The sequence below is a fragment of the Strix aluco genome, chromosome 13 (assembly GCF_031877795.1).
Source record: "Strix aluco isolate bStrAlu1 chromosome 13, bStrAlu1.hap1, whole genome shotgun sequence".
In the NCBI taxonomy this organism is placed as follows: Eukaryota; Metazoa; Chordata; class Aves; order Strigiformes; family Strigidae; genus Strix; species Strix aluco.
The window spans coordinates 20988373-21006839 of record NC_133943.1 but is presented as its reverse complement, the minus strand read 5'-3'; the positions used below and the strand labels follow the sequence as shown (position 1 = coordinate 21006839).

Here is an 18467-nt window from a genome sequence, read left to right as displayed (position 1 = left end):
GGCGGCGGAGCAGCACACGGTGTCGCTGCAGGCTCAGAAACGGCGGCTCGGCTCGGGCGGCTCCGCCCCGGTGCGGCGGAGAGCCCGGCTGTGAGCGCGGGGGGGCGGCGCGGGGCGGGCAGGAGAGCCGGGGCGTGCGGGCGGCGGCGGGGAGCCGTGCGGGGCCCGGGCGGGTTCCGGTGCCGGCGGCGGCCATGGGCGTGTGCGGGGGCCCCGCGGTGCGGGTGCTGGTGCTGGCGGCGGCCTGGGCGCTGGGCGGCGGGCAGGTGCGCTACTCGGTGCCGGAGGAAGCCAAGGCCGGGACGGTGGTGGGCCGGCTGGCGCAGGACCTGGGCCTGGAGGCGGGCGAGGCGGAGGCGCGGCGGCTGCGGCTGGTGGCGCAGGGCCGGCGGGCGAGCGTGGAGGTGAGCGGGGCGAGCGGGGCGCTGGTGGTGAGCTCGCGGCTGGACCGGGAGGAGCTGTGCGGGAAGAGCGCGCCGTGCGCCCTGCGCCTGGAGGTGCTGGTGGAGCGGCCGCTGCGCGTCTTCCACGTGGAGCTGGAGGTCACCGACATCAACGACAACGCCCCGCTCTTCCCCGCCGCCCGCAAAAACCTCAGCATCGCGGAATTCACCACGCTGCCGGGCTCTCGGTTCCCGCTGGAGGGCGCGTCGGATGCGGATATCGGGGCCAACGCGCAGCTCTCCTACACCCTCAGCCCCAGCGAGCACTTTACGCTCGATGTTAAAACCGCTGATGAAAATCGGAAAACCCTGTTTCTGGTGCTCGCGAAAGCGCTGGACCGCGAGACGGTGCCCGTGCACCGGCTGGTGTTGACGGCGAGTGACGGGGGCCGGCCGTCGCTGACGGGGACGATGGAGCTGGTGGTGTCGGTGCTGGACGTGAACGACAACGCGCCCCTGTTCAACCAGTCGGTGTATAAAGTGCAGCTGCCGGAGAGCGCTGCAGAGGGGACGCTGGTGGCGCGGGTGAACGCGACGGACACGGATTTGGGAATATATGGAGAAGTGATTTACGAAATTGATACCTTTGTTCCTCCCTCGGCCTCAGACGTATTTAGCATCGATGCGAAAAGCGGGGAGATCCGTCTGACGGGCGCGCTGGATTTTGAGACGGTGAATTTCTACGAACTGCACGTTAAGGCGAAAGACAGAGGCTCCCCTCCCTTATCGGGGCACTGCAGCGTGGAGCTGGAGGTGCTGGACGTGAACGACAACGCGCCCGAGGTGTGGGTGACGTCGCTGTCGGTGCCGGTGGCGGAGGACGCGCCGGTGGGGACGGTGGTGGCGCTGCTGAGCGTGTCGGACCGGGACTCGGGGGCGAACGGGCGGGTGCGCTGCGCGGTGTGGCCGGCGGCGCCGTTCGGGCTGGTGGCGACGTTCGCGGGCTCGTACTCGCTGGTGCTGCGGGAGGCGCTGGACCGGGAGCGGGTGTCGGAGTACGAGGTGGAGGTGCGGGCGGAGGACGGCGGGGCGCCGCCGCTGCGCGCCAGGCGCGGGGTGCGGGTGCCGGTGTCGGACGTGAACGACAACGCGCCGGCGTTCGCGCAGGCCGTGTACACGGTGCTGGCGCGGGAGAACAACGCGGCGGGCGCGGAGCTGGCGCGGCTGTGGGCGCGGGACCCGGACGAGGCGGGCAACGGGCGCGTGAGCTACTCGGTGTGGGAGGGCGGCGGCGGGGGCGCGGCGGCGGGCGGCGGGTGGCGGGCGGCGTCGAGCTACGTGTCGGTGGACGCGGAGAGCGGGCGGCTGTGGGCGCTGCAGCCGCTGGACTACGAGGAGGTGCAGGTGCTGCAGTTCGAGGTGCGGGCGGTGGACGCGGGGGAGCCGCCGCTGTGCGGCAACGCCACGGTGCAGCTCTTCGTGGTGGACGAGAACGACAACGCGCCGGCGCTGCTGCCGGCAGCCGGCGGCGGGCCGGGGCCCGGGGCCGCGGGCTCGGCGGCGTCGGGGCCGGGCTCGGGGGCGTGGTGGGCGTGGGCGGCGTGGGGGGCGCCGGCGGGGCAGGTGGTGGCGAAGATCCGCGCGGTGGACGCGGACTCGGGCTACAACGCGTGGCTGCGCTACGAGCTGTGGGAGCCGCGGGGGAAGGGCCCGTTCCGCGTGGGGCTGTACAGCGGCGAGGTGAGCACGGCGCGGGCGCTGGAGGAGGCGGACGGCCCGCGGCAGAGGCTGGTGATCGTGGTGCGGGACCACGGGGAGCCGGCGCGCTCGGCCACGGCCACGCTGAGCGTGTCGCTGGTGGAGGGCGCCGAGGCGGCGCTGGCGGCCGCGGGCTCGTCCTCGTCGTCCTCGTCGGGGTCGGGGCTGCGGGCGGCGGAGGGCGGCCCGGCGGCGGCGGCGGCGGCGGCGGCGGCGACGAACGTGTGGCTGGTGGTGGCCATCTGCGCGGTGTCGAGCCTGTTCCTGCTGGCCGTGGTGCTGTACGGGGCGTCGCGGTGGGCGCCGCGGGCGGCCGTGCTGTCGGGGCCCGGGCCGGCGACGCTGGTGTGCGCCAGCGAAGTGGGGAGCTGGTCGTACTCGCAGCGGCAGAGCCGGAGCCTGTGCGTGGCGGACGGCGCGGGCAAGAGCGACCTGATGGTTTTCAGCCCCAACTTCCCGCCGCCGCCCGGCCCCGCGGCGAAGGAGACGCAGCCGGAGCCGCCCGCTCTGCTGGACACGGTCAGTGGCCCTCCCTCCTTCCCTCCCTCCCTCTCTCCCTCCCTCTCTCCGTCCCTCTGTCGCCTGCCGGCCCTTCCCCCGACGCCCCTTGCCCGCTGCCGCCCTTCTGGCGCGTCCCGTGGGCAGGCGCTGGTGGGAGCCGGGCTCATCCCGCGGGGCCTGCGGGCGGTGGGTGCGTGGCGGGGGCTGAAGGGTGGTTGTGGCACCTTTGCCTCTGCCCTCACGTCCTCCCCGCAGCCCCGGGGCTCTTGCTGGGGCTGCGGTGGTGGGGGGGAAGTGAAGGTGTTGCTGCCGCCAGCAGAAGCAGCAGTTCCCGTCCTCCGCTGGGCTTTGCTGTTGTGGGTGGCAGTTGTCGTCCCGTTCAGTCAAGTCACTGCCGCTTGCGGGGAGAGGTGCCACGACGTGGGCTTTGGGGCCGCTCTTGCTTGCTGGTGTGTGACATTTGCACCCGAGCTTGCTGAAGGAGTGCAGGACACGCCGGCTGTGGTGGTGATGGTCCCCAGGCACTCTGTACTGTCTTGTTACCGGTGCTGAGTGGGCTGGTATCAGTTTTGGTTTCCTGTTGTTCCCTCTCCTCATCTCTCATCTCATTCTTTGATTCCCTCTGCATATCAGAAGAAGACAAGAATGGGAGATGATGTGTTTGTTTTGAGAACGTATGTCCCTGCGTGGTGAATGGAGGATACCCAGAGGAGAGCATGAGGCAGGAAGGGCACAGAATGTTCCTGCCCAGGATCCTTTCCCAGGCTCCAAGGTTCTGCAGTTGGAGGCCTTCTGGATCTTGGTATAGTGTGTGGTACTGAAATGCCCACAGAGTCTCTTGAGGTTATGAAGATCTTGCAGCAGAGCAGTCCCTTGTGCTGCTGCCTGCCTGACGTAGGAATGTGTTGGTAAGGGGGGTGATGTTCAGACTTCTGAATCCTGTCTGATTGACCTTTTCCTTCTTGTCTTGAGAAAGGGGTTGTGGGAGGGTAGCGCTTCAGCCTGCTGTCCTTGTGTAGTGGTGGGCATCCATAGCAGCTTCTACAGCCATTGATGGTTCGTTGCTTCTCCTCAGGTGGGATTTGTAAGTGGATGGGTTGAGGGGGCCGGTGTAATCTGTGTGTGTTTGATCACGCACTTAATACCTTGCCCTCGTGTCCAGTGTTTCACCACTGTGGCCATGAAGTGTGAGCCGTTGTCACTTTGACTTCATTCAAGGACGATTGTCCTTTGACAAGATGTCATTTAAATGAGATGCTGGGGGATGTGGTGTAGGGGAGAACTTTGTAGAATAGGGCTGATGGTTGAACTCGATGATCCCAAGGGTCTTTTCCAATCTGGATGATTTTGTGATTCTGTGATTGACCTTTTCCTTTTCCTTCTTGTTTTGAGAAAGGGGTTGTGGGAGGGTAGCGCTTCAGCCTGCTGTCCTTGTGTGGTGATGGGCATCCATAGGAGCTTTTAAATCCATTGATGTTGCCATGACAGTTCGTTGCTCCTCCTCAGGTGGGATTTGTAAGTGGATGGTTTGAGGGGGCCGGTGTAATCTGTGTGTGTTTGATCACGCACATAGTACCTTCTCTTCGTGTCCAGTGTTTCACCACTGTGGCCATGAAATGTGAGCCGTTGTCACTTTGAGTTCATTGAGGAATGGGCAACATACTAAACCATCCTCGCAGAAGAATGTTTGGTCTCCAGTAGCTGTGCTAACAGCTGTGGCCATAGTTAATCCTGACACCACCTCTACTCCTACCAAGATATATCTCCTTCCATGAGGTGTCTTCAAAGGACCGATATAACCAACTTGCCAGGTGCTCCAGGGCCCCTTGCCTTGTTTGATATGCTGGGCCAGCGCTTGATTTGGGTGATTAGCCTTAAGCCTCATTCGACATTGTGGACAAGCCTTAAGAACTGCTTCACATGTTCTCATGACACAGGCCGTCCCCGGGACCGACACCCATAACAGATCTAATTTCCCTGAGTGGCCTCGCTTAATATGTAGCCCCTCAGCCAGCGGATCTAAATCTTCTTTATCACTGTCAACTACCCTAATTTGGGCCAAGTGATCTACCCGTTGCTTCCATGTTGCAGCGAGGGTCCCATGTCTTGCATGGCCCTTTATCCACCCCACCTTTAGGGGTTGTGACTGACCTGTTTCTAACAACTGCTGCCAGTCCTTGGCCCTCCAAACCTCTGTTCGGCCCACTTCCCCCCGAGCAGATTCCCACAGCATATCCACTCTGTAGCACCCTTATAAGTTGCGCAGGCGTTGGTGTAAATCACAGCGGCACCATTCTCTGCCACCAGCAAGAGGGCACGCAACTCTCGCGCCTGCGCGCTCTGTTCTCCCTCCTCTGTGTTCTTTTTACTGTACCAGTTTCCAAGGCTGTTGCTTTATATTGCCATTTTAATCCCACTCGGCAGGTGGAGGCCTCAGTAAAGCACACTCCTTGTGTCCCTGAACCTGCAGTCAGTTCAGGTGCCTCCTTGACTGGGGAAGGTTTACAGGGTTGGCCTAACAAACCCAAATCTGGGTTTATAGGCTGTTGCAGCTTGGAGATTTTGACTGGACCCTCTCTTAATGGCAGTAACTGACTATCTCCCTCTAAATAAGCATGCTGTGGCGGCCTGGGCGACCCCTCAAACTTAAAAGAAGAAAATACCCTACAATATCCTGCATGGTACGCAACCTCTCTGCTTCCTTAACTGCCGTTTCCTTAAACGAAGTGGAAGAAAATAGCAAAGATCTAGCTGGTCCCCACAGTCCCTTTGGAAACACACCGCAAAAGGAGGCATGTTCTGCAAATCCCCACTCCACCCTCAACGGATCCTGTGGGTATAAGGGCCGCAACTTCTGGCAGGTCTTAAGTTCCTCCTTTAAAATACTCAGGGCCTCTGTATGTTGTGGAGTCCAGTCCCTCTCTATTTTTTCAAAGCAGAACATATAAAGGACGAGCAATCACCGACAACCCCAGTATATGCTTTCTCCAGTAACCCAATGTAATGGCCTCAAGGTACGCCAGGGAAGGTTCAGACTGGATATTAGGAAGTATTTCTTTTCAGAATGGGTAGTCAGGTGTTGGAATGGGCTGCCCAGGGAGGTGGAGGAGTCCCCATCCCTGGAGGTATTTAAGAGTCAGTTTCACATAGCACTTAGGGATATGGTGTAGTTGAGAACTGTCAATGTTAGGCTAATGGTTGGACTAGATGATCTTCAAGGTCTTTTCCAAACTAGACGATTCTGTGATTCTGTGATTCTGTACCTAGCAGGTGCTGTAATTCTGCCTTATTACCTGGAATTTGCCCCTTTTCAATAGCTGATAGGGTATCATCAGGTACTGCAACTGCTCCAGCCACCCACCAAGCTCCTAAAATGTAATTGCTTGCCCAGGACCTTGACATTTAGAGGGCAGAATATCTAGTCCCTTCTTAGTTAACAGGTCCCAGATGGTTTCAGCCACTTGCCCTACCTGTTCTTTACTATCTCCACCAACCAAAATGTCATCTGTATACAGATATATATGGACACCCAATGGCATCTCCACCGTGTCGAGAAGTTTGGCCAAAGCGTTCTGAGCAGTAGTGGGGGAATGTTTATATCCTGTGGGAGGCAATTAAAGGTGTATTGTGTCCCTTCCCAAGTAAAGGCAAACTGGGGCTTATCCTCGTCCCTTAGGGGAATCATAGAAAATGTCTTTAACCTCTACAGCAGCCATCCATGGGCGAGCTGCTGCCTGTATTGCTGTTACTAGTGATGTTATATTTGGGACAGCAGCTGTTAAAGGTGGGGTGTAACTACTCAATTTCCAGTAGTCAATCATTAGCCATCACCGCCCATCTGGATTACAGACTGGCCAAACTGGAGAACTGTAAGGGGAATGGGTGCGACTTATAAACACTCTTTTCTCAAGATCTGTAATTACCTCTAAAATACCACTTTGGCAGCAGTTGGCAATGGATATTGAGAGACACAGGTTACTTTAGATCGTGGTAGTAAAGGAGCAACCTGCAAAATTCTTACAGGAGTCACCCCTGTTCCTCTTCCTCCAAAACTCCACACTCTACCATGTGGTAAATACCATTTTTTAACTGCCAACACATCAAACCCGAATAAATTTCCCTTATAAGGGCTTAAAGCCAACCCCACAGCTGTCATCCTCTTTTCCCCTGGTAAGATACCCCTGTAAGATTTCCATCTGAGATTACTGAAGCATTGCCAAACACGAAGGGTGAGCTGCGGAGAGTCTGCTGGACACCGTCCATGCGATACCAGCTGTATGTACTTCTGTGGTGCCATCATTGATGAAAGGGCCCACAAAAGCTGGACTGAAAGGAAACGGTGGCATGTTCATGGAGGTGAATGTGTCAGTGGCAGTGAGTAGGGCCTGGGCATCTCCTGATGTGAAGGGTGACCTGGAGCAGTGGGAAGAGTTCCCTGACGGAAGTGGAAATGTTTGGGAAGAGCATGGGCCATGACATAAACCAAGAATGAGAGATGATGTGCTTGTGTTGAGAACGCGTGTCGCAGACTGTGGAATGGAGGATGCCTGGAGGAAAGCATGAGGCAGGATGGGCAGAGAGTGTTCCTTTGCAAGACCCTTTCCCAGGCTCTAAGGTGCAGACTTGGAGACCTCCTGGATCTGGAGAAGGTTACATGGTATTGAAATGTCTACAATGTCCTTTGAGGTTATGAAGATCTCCACCAGAGACAGTCCCTCGTGCTGCTACGTGGTTGCCGTAGGGAATGTCCTGGTAAGAGGAGATGAGATGCAGAGTACTGGCTGTTGTCTGATGAACAAATCCTGCTGGTTTTGAGAAGAGTGTTGTGGGCGGGCAGCGCTTCAGCCCGCTGTCCTTGTGTAGTGGTGGGCATCCATAGCAGCTTCCACATGCGTTGATGTTGCCGTGATGGTTCCTTGCTCCTCCTTGGGCAGGATTTGTAAGCGGGTGTGAGGAGGAGGTGGGTGTAATCTGTGTGTGCTTGATTTCCCCTCCTTCTGCACTTGCACAGTCGGCCTCGGCAGAGATGGTGTGTCCCCTTGTCATGCTTAACTCCGATATGTGCACGTTGGTGCCAAATCCTTCACAGCAGCCCAGCTCTGGTTTTCTGTGGTACAAATTCCCCCACCCAGTTGACATCGTGGGTGCGCTGGTGCTTCAGCGTTTGGTGTGGTTGTCCTGAAGAATGAAACCCGTGTGGACTGGAATCAGAGCTGTGTCATGGTTTGAGCCCAGAGGGAAACTGAGCACCAGGCAGCTGTTCACTCAGCCCTTCCCCCTCAGGAATGGGAAGGAGGAAATAAAGTGAAAGGCTCGGGAATTGGGATAAAGTCAGAGAGGGCTGACTCGACCATTATGGTTACAGGCAAAAGACAGACTTGTTAGGGGAAGAAAAACCATCACTTGCATTCAAACACTAAAAATGACAACACTTAACAGAGAGAGTGGGACAGTGAAAGGCATTAACACATCTTAAAAAACACCTTCTGCCCCCCTCCCTTCTTCTTGGGCTCAGCTTTGGTCCCGACCTCTCTACCTTCTCCCCCCCAGTGGCGCAGGGGGCAGGGAATGGGGGGTTTACAGCCAGTCCGCCGCTCCTCCCTCCTCAGAGGGCAGAAACCTCACATTCCCCTGCTCGTGCGTGGTGTCTCTCTCACAGGAGACAGTGTTCTGTGAGGTTTCTCCAACATGAGTTGATACAAGGAAACGCTCACCTTCTTTGCAATGTATTTACTTATAGCAACTTATAATGATTTCTGAGTATTGCTTAATAATCCTGCTTGCCCTGAGTGCTCTGTGGAAGCTCACCAAGGACTACTGTGTTCATCAAAACAAAGCAGTTTTCTGTGGAAACTTACCAAGAATTACCATGTTCAGCAAAAATATGCTTCTTGTGCTTGGAAAGCAGATGTGCTCTAACTAGTTTAGTCTTTGGTAATGAATAAGATAGCCATATATGGACGGTCGAAATGGATACACTGGTACTTTTAGATAAGATCGAATGAGTAAACCGGCTGAAAACACTCTTGTTATTCAAGAAATTGGCTGAGAGAATCTGCACATGCTCCGAGGAAAAGTACAAGGTGAGGAGGACTGTGAGCCTTCCTCCAACAGACCCCGGAGACGCCCCCCAGGAGGCAACATGCAGGTGCAAAGGGAATATAAACTGCTGACACCAGCCTCTAGAGCTAACCCAGCCTCACTCATGCATGTGGATATTTGTGTTATGTAACCAATGAATATGTATATGCACACTCGATAAGTTTTTGGTAAAATGTGCTGGGGGGGTGCAAGCTTTGTGGAGAAATCCCCTTGCACCCCAGTGCCGGAGTAACCATACCTGCTGTATAACTCTCTGAGCGTAGAGTCTGTTTCCACAAATCAGAGTCCTTCCCAGGCCGCAGGCAGATCTCTGCTCCACCATGGACCTCCATGGGTGGCGGGGGGGGGGCCCTGCATCTCACCCCGGGATACAGGGGCGGTGTCTCTGCACTGGCTCACCTCCCCCCTTCCTCCTCCTTTATTCCTCTGACCTCGGTGTTCACACAGGTGTCCTTCTCACAACTCTTCCTCACACATTCCCTTCCTTACATATGTTATCAGAGAGGCACAGCCACCATCGCTAATTGGCTCAGCCTTGGCCAGAGGCGGGTCAACTTGGAGCCAGGGGAGCTTCGAGAAGCTTCTCACAGGGGCCACCACTGTTGCAGCCTCTGCCGCTATCAAAACCCCGGCACACACACAAACCCAGCACAAGCTGTCCCAACTCCCATCACAGAATCGTTAAGACCTCTGCTGTGCAGCTCTGTGGTGTTTCCATCTGAGATTGCTGAAGAGGCACAAGGCATTCGTGGTGGAGTTCCAGCAGCTGGGAAGAGCCTGCCAGTCACTGTGTGGCTTTGCATCCCTCCAGATGTTCTTTGTGCCAGTCGTGAGGGAAGGTGAGGGCGTGCGAAGGCCTGGGTCATGCTCAGTGTGGGCTTTAGTGCTGGGGCTTGGTGTTGTGGTGGAGAAATGTGTGGGTACTGTGGCCGCGATCCTCCGAGTGGCACGGAGTAGGGCTTGGGGCAATCAGGGGGAGGGTGACTTTGAGTGGGGAAGCGTCTTTCCTGAGGAAATGGAGATGGTGTGTAGAACATGGAGTGTGTCACTGGGGAAGAACTGGAGGATGTGTGCTCAGCTGTGGAGATGCCGTTTCCCAGGGCTTGGGCTAGAGGATTGCAGTAGAAAGCCTTGGGAAGACGCCCGGCGCACCGTGCTGCTTGCCTGGGATCCTCTCAGGACCTCCAGAAGCGCTGCATGTCCTCGTGCCTTGGTGTTCTCTGTACGGTTCCTGTCAGATGAGCAGACATCTGCCATACTCAGCTTGGAGCCCTCCCCTTGGATGGGGAATGGTGTTGGTCAAACTGGAGCTTTTCCAAATTTCAATCACATTTGGCCAGCCTTCTCTGAGCCTCTCCTTGGTTACCTGTCTGCTCTTAGTCCTGCTACAGAGAGGAACAAGTGTTGTGTGTTAAAGAAGTTGTGAAAACTTGTGTTTCAACAGAGCAGAGTGGGATCCTTTGCTTTTCTTCTCCCCTCTTACCAAAAACTTCCATCCTTTTTTTGTTTTTTCCCCCCTTTTCTCACATTGGTAACATAGATGAAATGCAGACTGCTGAATTTGGGCAGCTGTTGGGTGGCAGACTTTCAGGTAATTGGCCATTACTTTTGGGAATGGCTTTTTGAGTCTCCTGAGCTGAGGTTGATGTTGAGAGAACGTGCTGAGCTTTGAGGTGTCCCTCCTGCTTCCCCTGTGACAGAAGTGCATGAGGGAGCAGTGCACACTGTCCAGGGTTTTCAAAGCTTTTGAAGAACATGAGTAATATTTTTCTGTCCAGCATCCCCCGAAATTGCTGATAAACTTAAGGGAGCATGTCCCTTAAAACCAATTCCCCTCCCCTGAAAGTGTTTCATTTCTGAAGAAGCACCCAGTGATGCTCCAGGTAAGTCGCTCACACCTACAGTGGATGTGTTTGAGAGACAGATGTGCTTTTGTTCTTGCTCAGCTGCGGCATTTTCCTGTTGGATCGAGCGAAGGTTGCCTGGGTTGTAATGCCTGTAGGGTTGGAGCAGCAAAGCACCACTGCCTGCTCTCGTTCCTCTACTGCTGCTTCCAGGCACGGTGGGAGCAGGCAGCAGCCGGGACAGGTGGAGGAGGGACCTTAATGCGTTTCTGGGAGTGGATGTGTTGGGCATCCAGAAGATGTTCTCAGTGGGGAGCTGTGGTTGCCCCGTGCTTTGTGAGCCTTCCTGGAGGGTTGTCGTGGTGGGCTGTGATGGGTTTGAGTTCCCAACTGAGAGACTCCCCTGGGCTGTTGGGACTGTTTGCTCCTGTTTTATTGGATTTTGAAGTACCTGGGGCTTGGGCTTGTGTTTCAGAGGGTGGTGGATTGTGTTCGGATGTCATGGAGCTGTTCTTTGCCATGTGATTGCCTTGCTGTGTAATCTGCCGGGTCCCGGAGAGGACTGGAGGCTGAGGAGTGTGGCCTTCCTCCCGAGGGGAGGGGAAGTTGCAGGTGCATGGACTGTAGGAAGGTGCTAGGGAAGAGGAACGAGAGCTCTTGCCAAAGGGCGTGTCCCTCCTTCATGGCGAGCGTGGTGCAGCTATTTTTAAAAACGTTTTGGTAAAGGAAGAAATGAAGAGAAGAGACAAGGATGGAAGCAGAAGAGAAGGAGAGACAAAGAAAGGTCAGAGCGGGGCAAAAGGGAAAAGGCAGAGAGAAAGGAAGAGAGGAGAGGAGAGGAGAGGAGAGGAGAGGAGAGGAGAGGAGAGGAGAGGAGAGGAGAGGAGAGGAGAGGAGAGGAGAGGAGAGGAGAGGAGAGGAGAGGAGAGGAGAGGAGAGGAGAGAGAGAGAAGAGAAGAGAAGAGAAGAGAAGAGAAGAGAAGAGAAGAGAAGAGAAGAGAAGAGAAGAGAAGAGAAGAGAAGAGAAGAGAAGAGAAGAGAAGAGAAGAGAAGAGAAGAGAAGAGAAGAGAAGAGAAAGAAGAGAAGAGAAGAGAAAGCAGGAAAGAAATATGAAAGAGGAGCAAACAAAAAGGAAGGAAAGGAAGGACTCCTTGCAAGCGAGCAAGCAAGAAGAGATGATTGAGGAAGATTCCCAGCATGCACTGTTGTTATCTCGAGATGCTGAATGGAGTTGAGGAACTCGGCATCCTCGGTACTGCGGGGCACTCTGCAAGGCTTGGTGAAGGGTGGTGAGGAAGAGGAAGGAGAGCTCTTTCCACGGGACATGTCCATGCTTCATTGCGAGCATGGTGTAGACATTTGGGCAAGAATTTGATAAATAAGAAGAACAGAGGAGACAAGGATGGAAACAGAAAAGGAGGGTAGGCAAAACTGAAACAGGGGAAAGAAGGAAAGAGAAGGGGAAGGGAGAACAAGGGCGAGAAAAATAAAATGTCAGAAGGAAATGCACATGGAAAGGAAAAAGAACGGAAGGTCCGACACTATGCAAGTAAAAAGCAAGCCAGGAAGGAAGGGAGGACGATGACACGGAGGAGTGAGAATGGAACCGTAAAGGCGATGAGCGGCACGCACCGACCTGAGCTCTCGGCGCTGAACAGAGCTGGTCCCTGAGAGCCTCGGCCTTGGCTCGATCCCGCGCTCCGGCGCTGCTGCCCCGTCATTAGCGCCGATGGGTGCGACTCTGCTGGTCTCGGCCGCGGAGGCGGCGGCTGGTGAGCTGCGATCGGGGGGAAAGAAGAGAGAAGGGTGGAAAGAGAAGGGCAAGGGGCGGAGAGAGCGGGGGGCGGCAGGGCAAGCCCGAGCAGGAGAAGGAAGAGAAGAGGAAGACGGGAGAGAAGAAAGAGCGAAGAGAAGGAGGAGAGGGACGATGGTGGAAAGAGACGAACCGTGTCGCGTGAGGCGGTGGAGCAGCACACGGTGTCGCTGCAGGCTCAGAAACGGCGGCTCGGCGAGGGCGGCTCCGCCCCGGTGCGGCGGAGAGCCCGGCTGTGAGCGCGGGGGGGCGGCGCGGGGCGGGCAGGAGAGCCGGGGCGTGCGGGCGGCGGCGGGGAGCCGTGCGGGGCCCGGGCGGGTGCCGGCGGCGGCGGCGGCGATGGGCGTGTGCGGGGGCCCCGCGGTGCGGGTGCTGGTGCTGGCGGCGGCCTGGGCGCTGGGCGGCGGGCAGGTGCGCTACTCGGTGCCGGAGGAAGCCAAGGCCGGGACGGTGGTGGGCCGGCTGGCGCAGGACCTGGGCCTGGAGGCGGGCGAGGCGGAGGCGCGGCGGCTGCGGCTGGTGGCGCAGGGCCGGCGGGCGAGCGTGGAGGTGAGCGGGGCGAGCGGGGCGCTGGTGGTGAGCTCGCGGCTGGACCGGGAGGAGCTGTGCGGGAAGAGCGCGCCGTGCGCCCTGCGCCTGGAGGTGCTGGTGGAGCGGCCGCTGCGCGTCTTCCACGTGGAGCTGGAGGTCACCGACATCAACGACAACGCCCCGCTCTTCCCCGCCGCCCGCAGAAACCTCAGCATCGCGGAATCGTCGCTGCCGGGCTCTCGGTTCCCGCTGGAGGGCGCGTCGGATGCGGATATCGGGGCCAACGCGCAGCTCTCCTACACCCTCAGCCCCAGCGAGCACTTCTCCCTGGATTTACAGCGGAGTGAAGAATACCGAGAATCCCTGTTCCTGGTACTCGCGAAAGCGCTGGACCGCGAGACGGTGCCCGTGCACCGGCTGGTGGTGACGGCGAGTGACGGGGGCCGGCCGTCGCTGACGGGCACGATGGAGCTGGTGGTGTCGGTGCTGGACGCCAACGACAACGCGCCCCAGTTCAACCAGTCGGTGTATAAAGTGCAGCTGCCGGAGAGCGCTGCAGAGGGGACGCTGGTGGCGCGTGTGAACGCGACGGATCCGGACGAGGGGACAAACGGCGAAATGACGTTCAGTGCGATCAATACCTTTCCTGCAAAGGGATTAAATCTTTTCCTCTTAAATCCGATGACGGGGGAGATCCGTCTGACGGGCGCTCTGGACTTTGAAGACGCTCGGTCATACGAGATACAAATCGAAGCGAGAGACAAGGGGACGCCGCCGCTGTCGGGTCACTGCAAGGTGGTGGTGGAGGTGCTGGACGTGAACGACAACGCGCCCGAGGTGTGGGTGACGTCGCTGTCGGTGCCGGTGGCGGAGGACGCGCCGGTGGGGACGGTGGTGGCGCTGCTGAGCGTGTCGGACCGGGACTCGGGGGCGAACGGGCGGGTGCGCTGCGCGGTGTGGCCGGCGGCGCCGTTCGGGCTGGTGGCGACGTTCGCGGGCTCGTACTCGCTGGTGCTGCGGGAGGCGCTGGACCGGGAGCGGGTGTCGGAGTACGAGGTGGAGGTGCGGGCGGAGGACGGCGGGGCGCCGCCGCTGCGCGCCAGGCGCGGGGTGCGGGTGCCGGTGTCGGACGTGAACGACAACGCGCCGGCGTTCGCGCAGGCCGTGTACACGGTGCTGGCGCGGGAGAACAACGCGGCGGGCGCGGAGCTGGCGCGGCTGTGGGCGCGGGACCCGGACGAGGCGGGCAACGGGCGCGTGAGCTACTCGGTGTGGGAGGGCGGCGGCGGGGGCGCGGCGGCGGGCGGCGGGTGGCGGGCGGCGTCGAGCTACGTGTCGGTGGACGCGGAGAGCGGGCGGCTGTGGGCGCTGCAGCCGCTGGACTACGAGGAGGTGCAGGTGCTGCAGTTCGAGGTGCGGGCGGTGGACGCGGGGGAGCCGCCGCTGTGCGGCAACGCCACGGTGCAGCTCTTCGTGGTGGACGAGAACGACAACGCGCCGGCGCTGCTGCCGGCAGCCGGCGGCGGGCCGGGGCCCGGGGCCGCGGGCTCGGCGGCGTCGGGGCCGGGCTCGGGGGCGTGGTGGGCGTGGGCGGCGTGGGGGGCGCCGGCGGGGCAGGTGGTGGCGAAGATCCGCGCGGTGGACGCGGACTCGGGCTACAACGCGTGGCTGCGCTACGAGCTGTGGGAGCCGCGGGGGAAGGGCCCGTTCCGCGTGGGGCTGTACAGCGGCGAGGTGAGCACGGCGCGGGCGCTGGAGGAGGCGGACGGCCCGCGGCAGAGGCTGGTGATCGTGGTGCGGGACCACGGGGAGCCGGCGCGCTCGGCCACGGCCACGCTGAGCGTGTCGCTGGTGGAGGGCGCCGAGGCGGCGCTGGCGGCCGCGGGCTCGTCCTCGTCGTCCTCGTCGGGGTCGGGGCTGCGGGCGGCGGAGGGCGGCCCGGCGGCGGCGGCGGCGGCGGCGGCGGCGGCGACGAACGTGTGGCTGGTGGTGGCCATCTGCGCGGTGTCGAGCCTGTTCCTGCTGGCGGTGGTGCTGTACGGGGCGTCGCGGTGGGCGCCGCGGGCGGCCGTGCTGTCGGGGCCCGGGCCGGCGACGCTGGTGTGCGCCAGCGAAGTGGGGAGCTGGTCGTACTCGCAGCGGCAGAGCCGGAGCCTGTGCGTGGCGGACGGCGCGGGCAAGAGCGACCTGATGGTTTTCAGCCCCAACTTCCCGCCGCCGCCCGGCCCCGCGGCGAAGGAGACGCAGCCGGAGCCGCCCGCTCTGCTGGACACGGTCAGTGGCCCTCCCTCCTTCCCTCCCTCCCTCTCTCCCTCCCTCTCTCCGTCCCTCTGTCGCCTGCCGGCCCTTCCCCCGACGCCCCTTGCCCGCTGCCGCCCTTCTGGCGCGTCCCGTGGGCAGGCGCTGGTGGGAGCCGGGCTCATCCCGCGGGGCCTGCGGGCGGTGGGTGCGTGGCGGGGGCTGAAGGGTGGTGGTGGCACCTTTGCCTCTGCCCTCGCGTCCTCCCCGCAGCCCCGGGGCTCTTGCTGGGGCTGAGGGTGTGGGGGGGAAGTGAAGGTGTTGCCGCCGCCAGCAGCATCAGCAGTTCCCATCCTCCGCTGGGCTTTGCTGTTGTGGGTGGCAGTTGTCGTCCCGTTCAGTAAAGTCACTGCCGCTTGCGGGGAGAGGTGCCACGACGTGGGCTTTGGGGCCGCTCTTGCTTGCTGATGTGTGGCATTTGCACCCGAGCTTGCTGAAGGAGTGCAGGACACGCCGGCTGTGGAAGTGGTGATGGTCCCCCAGGCCCTATCTACTGCTTTTTTATCTTTTCTGACTGGTGACTGTGTGGTTATGAGTTGTAGTTCCTTCTCTGTCCTCTTCTTCTTTCATTCTTCTCTATAAGAGGCTTTTTGGACAAATATGTTTTTTGCTCCCACTCTCCTGCCCATGTTGTGAAGTTGCATTCCTTGCTGCAGACGTGGCTTGATGTGCCCTGAAGTGTTTTGATAATCTGTCAATATTTGCATTAGAAAATTCCCTGGAAATCCTTTTTTCAACAACAAAAACTCCCTCAACCAAATCCTGCTACACAACAGATAGCATTCGCTGTACTGGTGTGATCGTCAACATGTGGGTTGGTTTCTCTCAGCATGAAATCAGTGCCCTTTGTCATTGGCGTGTTCCCGACAGCACTTCTACTGAGTGTTGATCTCAGACTTGTAGTATTTTCCCTTTGAAATTTCTGAAGGATTGCCACACCTGAAGGGTCAGCTGCAGAGACTTTGCTGGGCTCCGTCCATGAGATGCCATCTCTATGGTTTTTCGTGGTGCTCTCATGGACAGGAAGGGTCAAGCAAAAGTCGGGTTGAGCCTTGAGGTGGGAAAGGAAATTGTGGCATGTTGTGGAGGTGAATGTGGCAGTGGCACTGAGCAGGGCCTGGCTGTGTCCTTATGTGAAGGGTGACCTTGTGCAGGGGGATGACTTGTTTGTGGGAACTGGAAATCCTTGGGGAGACCATGGGCCATGTCATAAGAAGACAAGAATGGGAGATGCTGTGCTTGTCCTGAGAACGCATGTCCCAGAGTGGGGAGTGGCAGTTGCCCAGAGGAAAGCATGAGGCAGGAAGGGCACAGAGTCTTACTGCCCAGGATCCTTTCCCAGGCTCCAAGTTTCTGCAGTTGGAGGCCTTCTGGATCTTGGGATAGTGTGTGGTATTGAAATGCCCACAGAGTCTTTTGAGGTTATGACAATTTCCCACCAGAGACAGTCCCCTGTGCTGGCACGTACCTGACATAGGAAATGTGCTGGATAAGAGTTGGTGAGATGGTGACTGCTGAATACTGTCTGATGGAGCTTTTCCCTCTTGTTCTGGGCAGGGGGTGGTGGGAGGGTAGCGCTTCAGCCTGCTGTCCTTGTGTGGTGGTGGGCATCCATAGCAGCTTCCACAGCCGTCGATGTTGCCATGATGGTTCATTGGTCCTCCTCAGGCAGGATTTTAAGGGCACACGAGGAGGTGGGTGCAGTCTTTGTGCACACATCTTCGCTTAGGTGTGTGCTTACAGACCCGGTTACAGTAGAGGTGGTGGGTCCTGTTATGACGCATGGCTCCTTCTCATGTCTGAATGGACACACCAAACCATCCAGAGCAGCCCAGCTCTGGTTTTCTGTGGTACAAATTCTCCCACCGAGCTGACACCGTGAGTGCAATTACACTTCAGCATTTGGTGTGGTCTTCTTGAAGAATAAGAGCTGTGTGGACTGAGATGGGAGCAGTCACAGCTCTGATCACAGAATCTTTAAGAACTCCATTTCTCTTTGAAATTGCTGAGAAGTCACAAAGCATCCAGGCAGCTGGGAAGAGTCTAAGAGTCAGAGAGAGCCTTTGCATTGCTCCGTATATTCCTTGTGCCAATGGTGAGGGAAGGTGAGGACGTGCAAAGGCCTGGGTCATGCTCAGAAAGGGGTTTAGAGCTGGGGCATGTTCTTGTGTTGGAGCAATGTGTGGGTATTGTGGCAGTGATGGCTCTGAGTGGCAGTGACTCGGGCCTGGGTATGGGTCATGGGGAGTGTGACCTTGAGCAGGGAAGAGTGTTGCCTGAGGGAAAGGGAGATGCTGGAGAGAACCTGATCTGTGTCATTGGGGAAGAATCGGACAACAGCTGCTTAGCTGTTCTGTTCCCCATGGCACGAAATAGAGGATGCCAGCAGAAAACCTTGAGAAATGTCCCCAATCACAGTGGTACTTGCCCGCGATCCTCTCGGGCCCTCCAGAAGTTCTGCATATCTTGGGGCACTCTTGTTCTTTGCGATATTCCTGCCCGATGTGATGACAGCTGCCATACTTGCCTTTGAGAGATTGGTTTTGATCTGGAATATTGTTGGTCAAACAGAAGCTTTTCCAAAGTTGCACCACGCTGCCAGCCTTCTCTGAAGCGCTCCTTGGTCATCTCTCTGCTCCCTCTCTTGCTAGGGAGGGGAAGAAGCGCTCTGCATATCCGAGATGTTGGCAGAGCTGGAGTTTCAATACACTGAATGGGACCCCTTGGTTTTCTTCTTTGCTCTTACCCAAAACTCCCACTCTTTTCTTTTTCCTTCTCTCACATTGGCAAGGTGTTGGTACCAGTGGATGAGATGCAGATGGCAGAATTCTGTCAGCTCTCGGGTTGCAGAGGATTGGGTGGTTGGCCATCGGTGTGGGGGATGGTTTTCTCCACTATACCAAGCTGAGGGTGACATTGTGAGACTATCATTAGCTCTTGGGTGCCCCGAGGGAGCATGACACCATGTACAGAAATTTCAAAGCTTTTGGGGAACTTCAGTATTTTTTTTCTGCTCATCTTCCCAGGAAGTTCCTTAGAAGCAACTCTCCTGTCCTCAAAATGTTTCTTTTCTCAAGAAGCCACCAGTGATGGTTGTCACTCAGGAAAGTCGCTCGTACCTGAAGGGGCTGTGTTTGAGAGACAGGTGTACTCTTGTTCCTGGTTAGTCGAGGTAACTTAATGCTGGATTGACCGAATGTTGACTGTATTGGAGCAGCAAAGCACCACTGCCTGCT

General features: G+C 58.1%; 2 protein-coding genes across 2 annotated transcripts; both read left to right on the top strand.

Moving 5' to 3' along the window:
• Positions 1-174: 174 nt before the first annotated feature.
• On the top strand, positions 175-3194 carry LOC141929205 (protocadherin alpha-2-like). Its single transcript, XM_074838386.1, has one exon. It carries the CDS (start codon positions 195-197, stop codon positions 3192-3194), a length of 3000 nt encoding a protein of 999 aa, XP_074694487.1. The 5' UTR covers positions 175-194.
• Positions 3195-12706: 9512 nt separating this feature from the next.
• LOC141929204 (protocadherin alpha-3-like) lies at positions 12707-15468 on the top strand. The gene has a single exon (XM_074838385.1). The coding sequence runs from the start codon at positions 12742-12744 to the stop codon at positions 15466-15468; it is 2727 nt and encodes a 908-aa protein (XP_074694486.1). The 5' UTR covers positions 12707-12741.
• The last annotated feature ends 2999 nt before the right edge of the window (positions 15469-18467 follow it).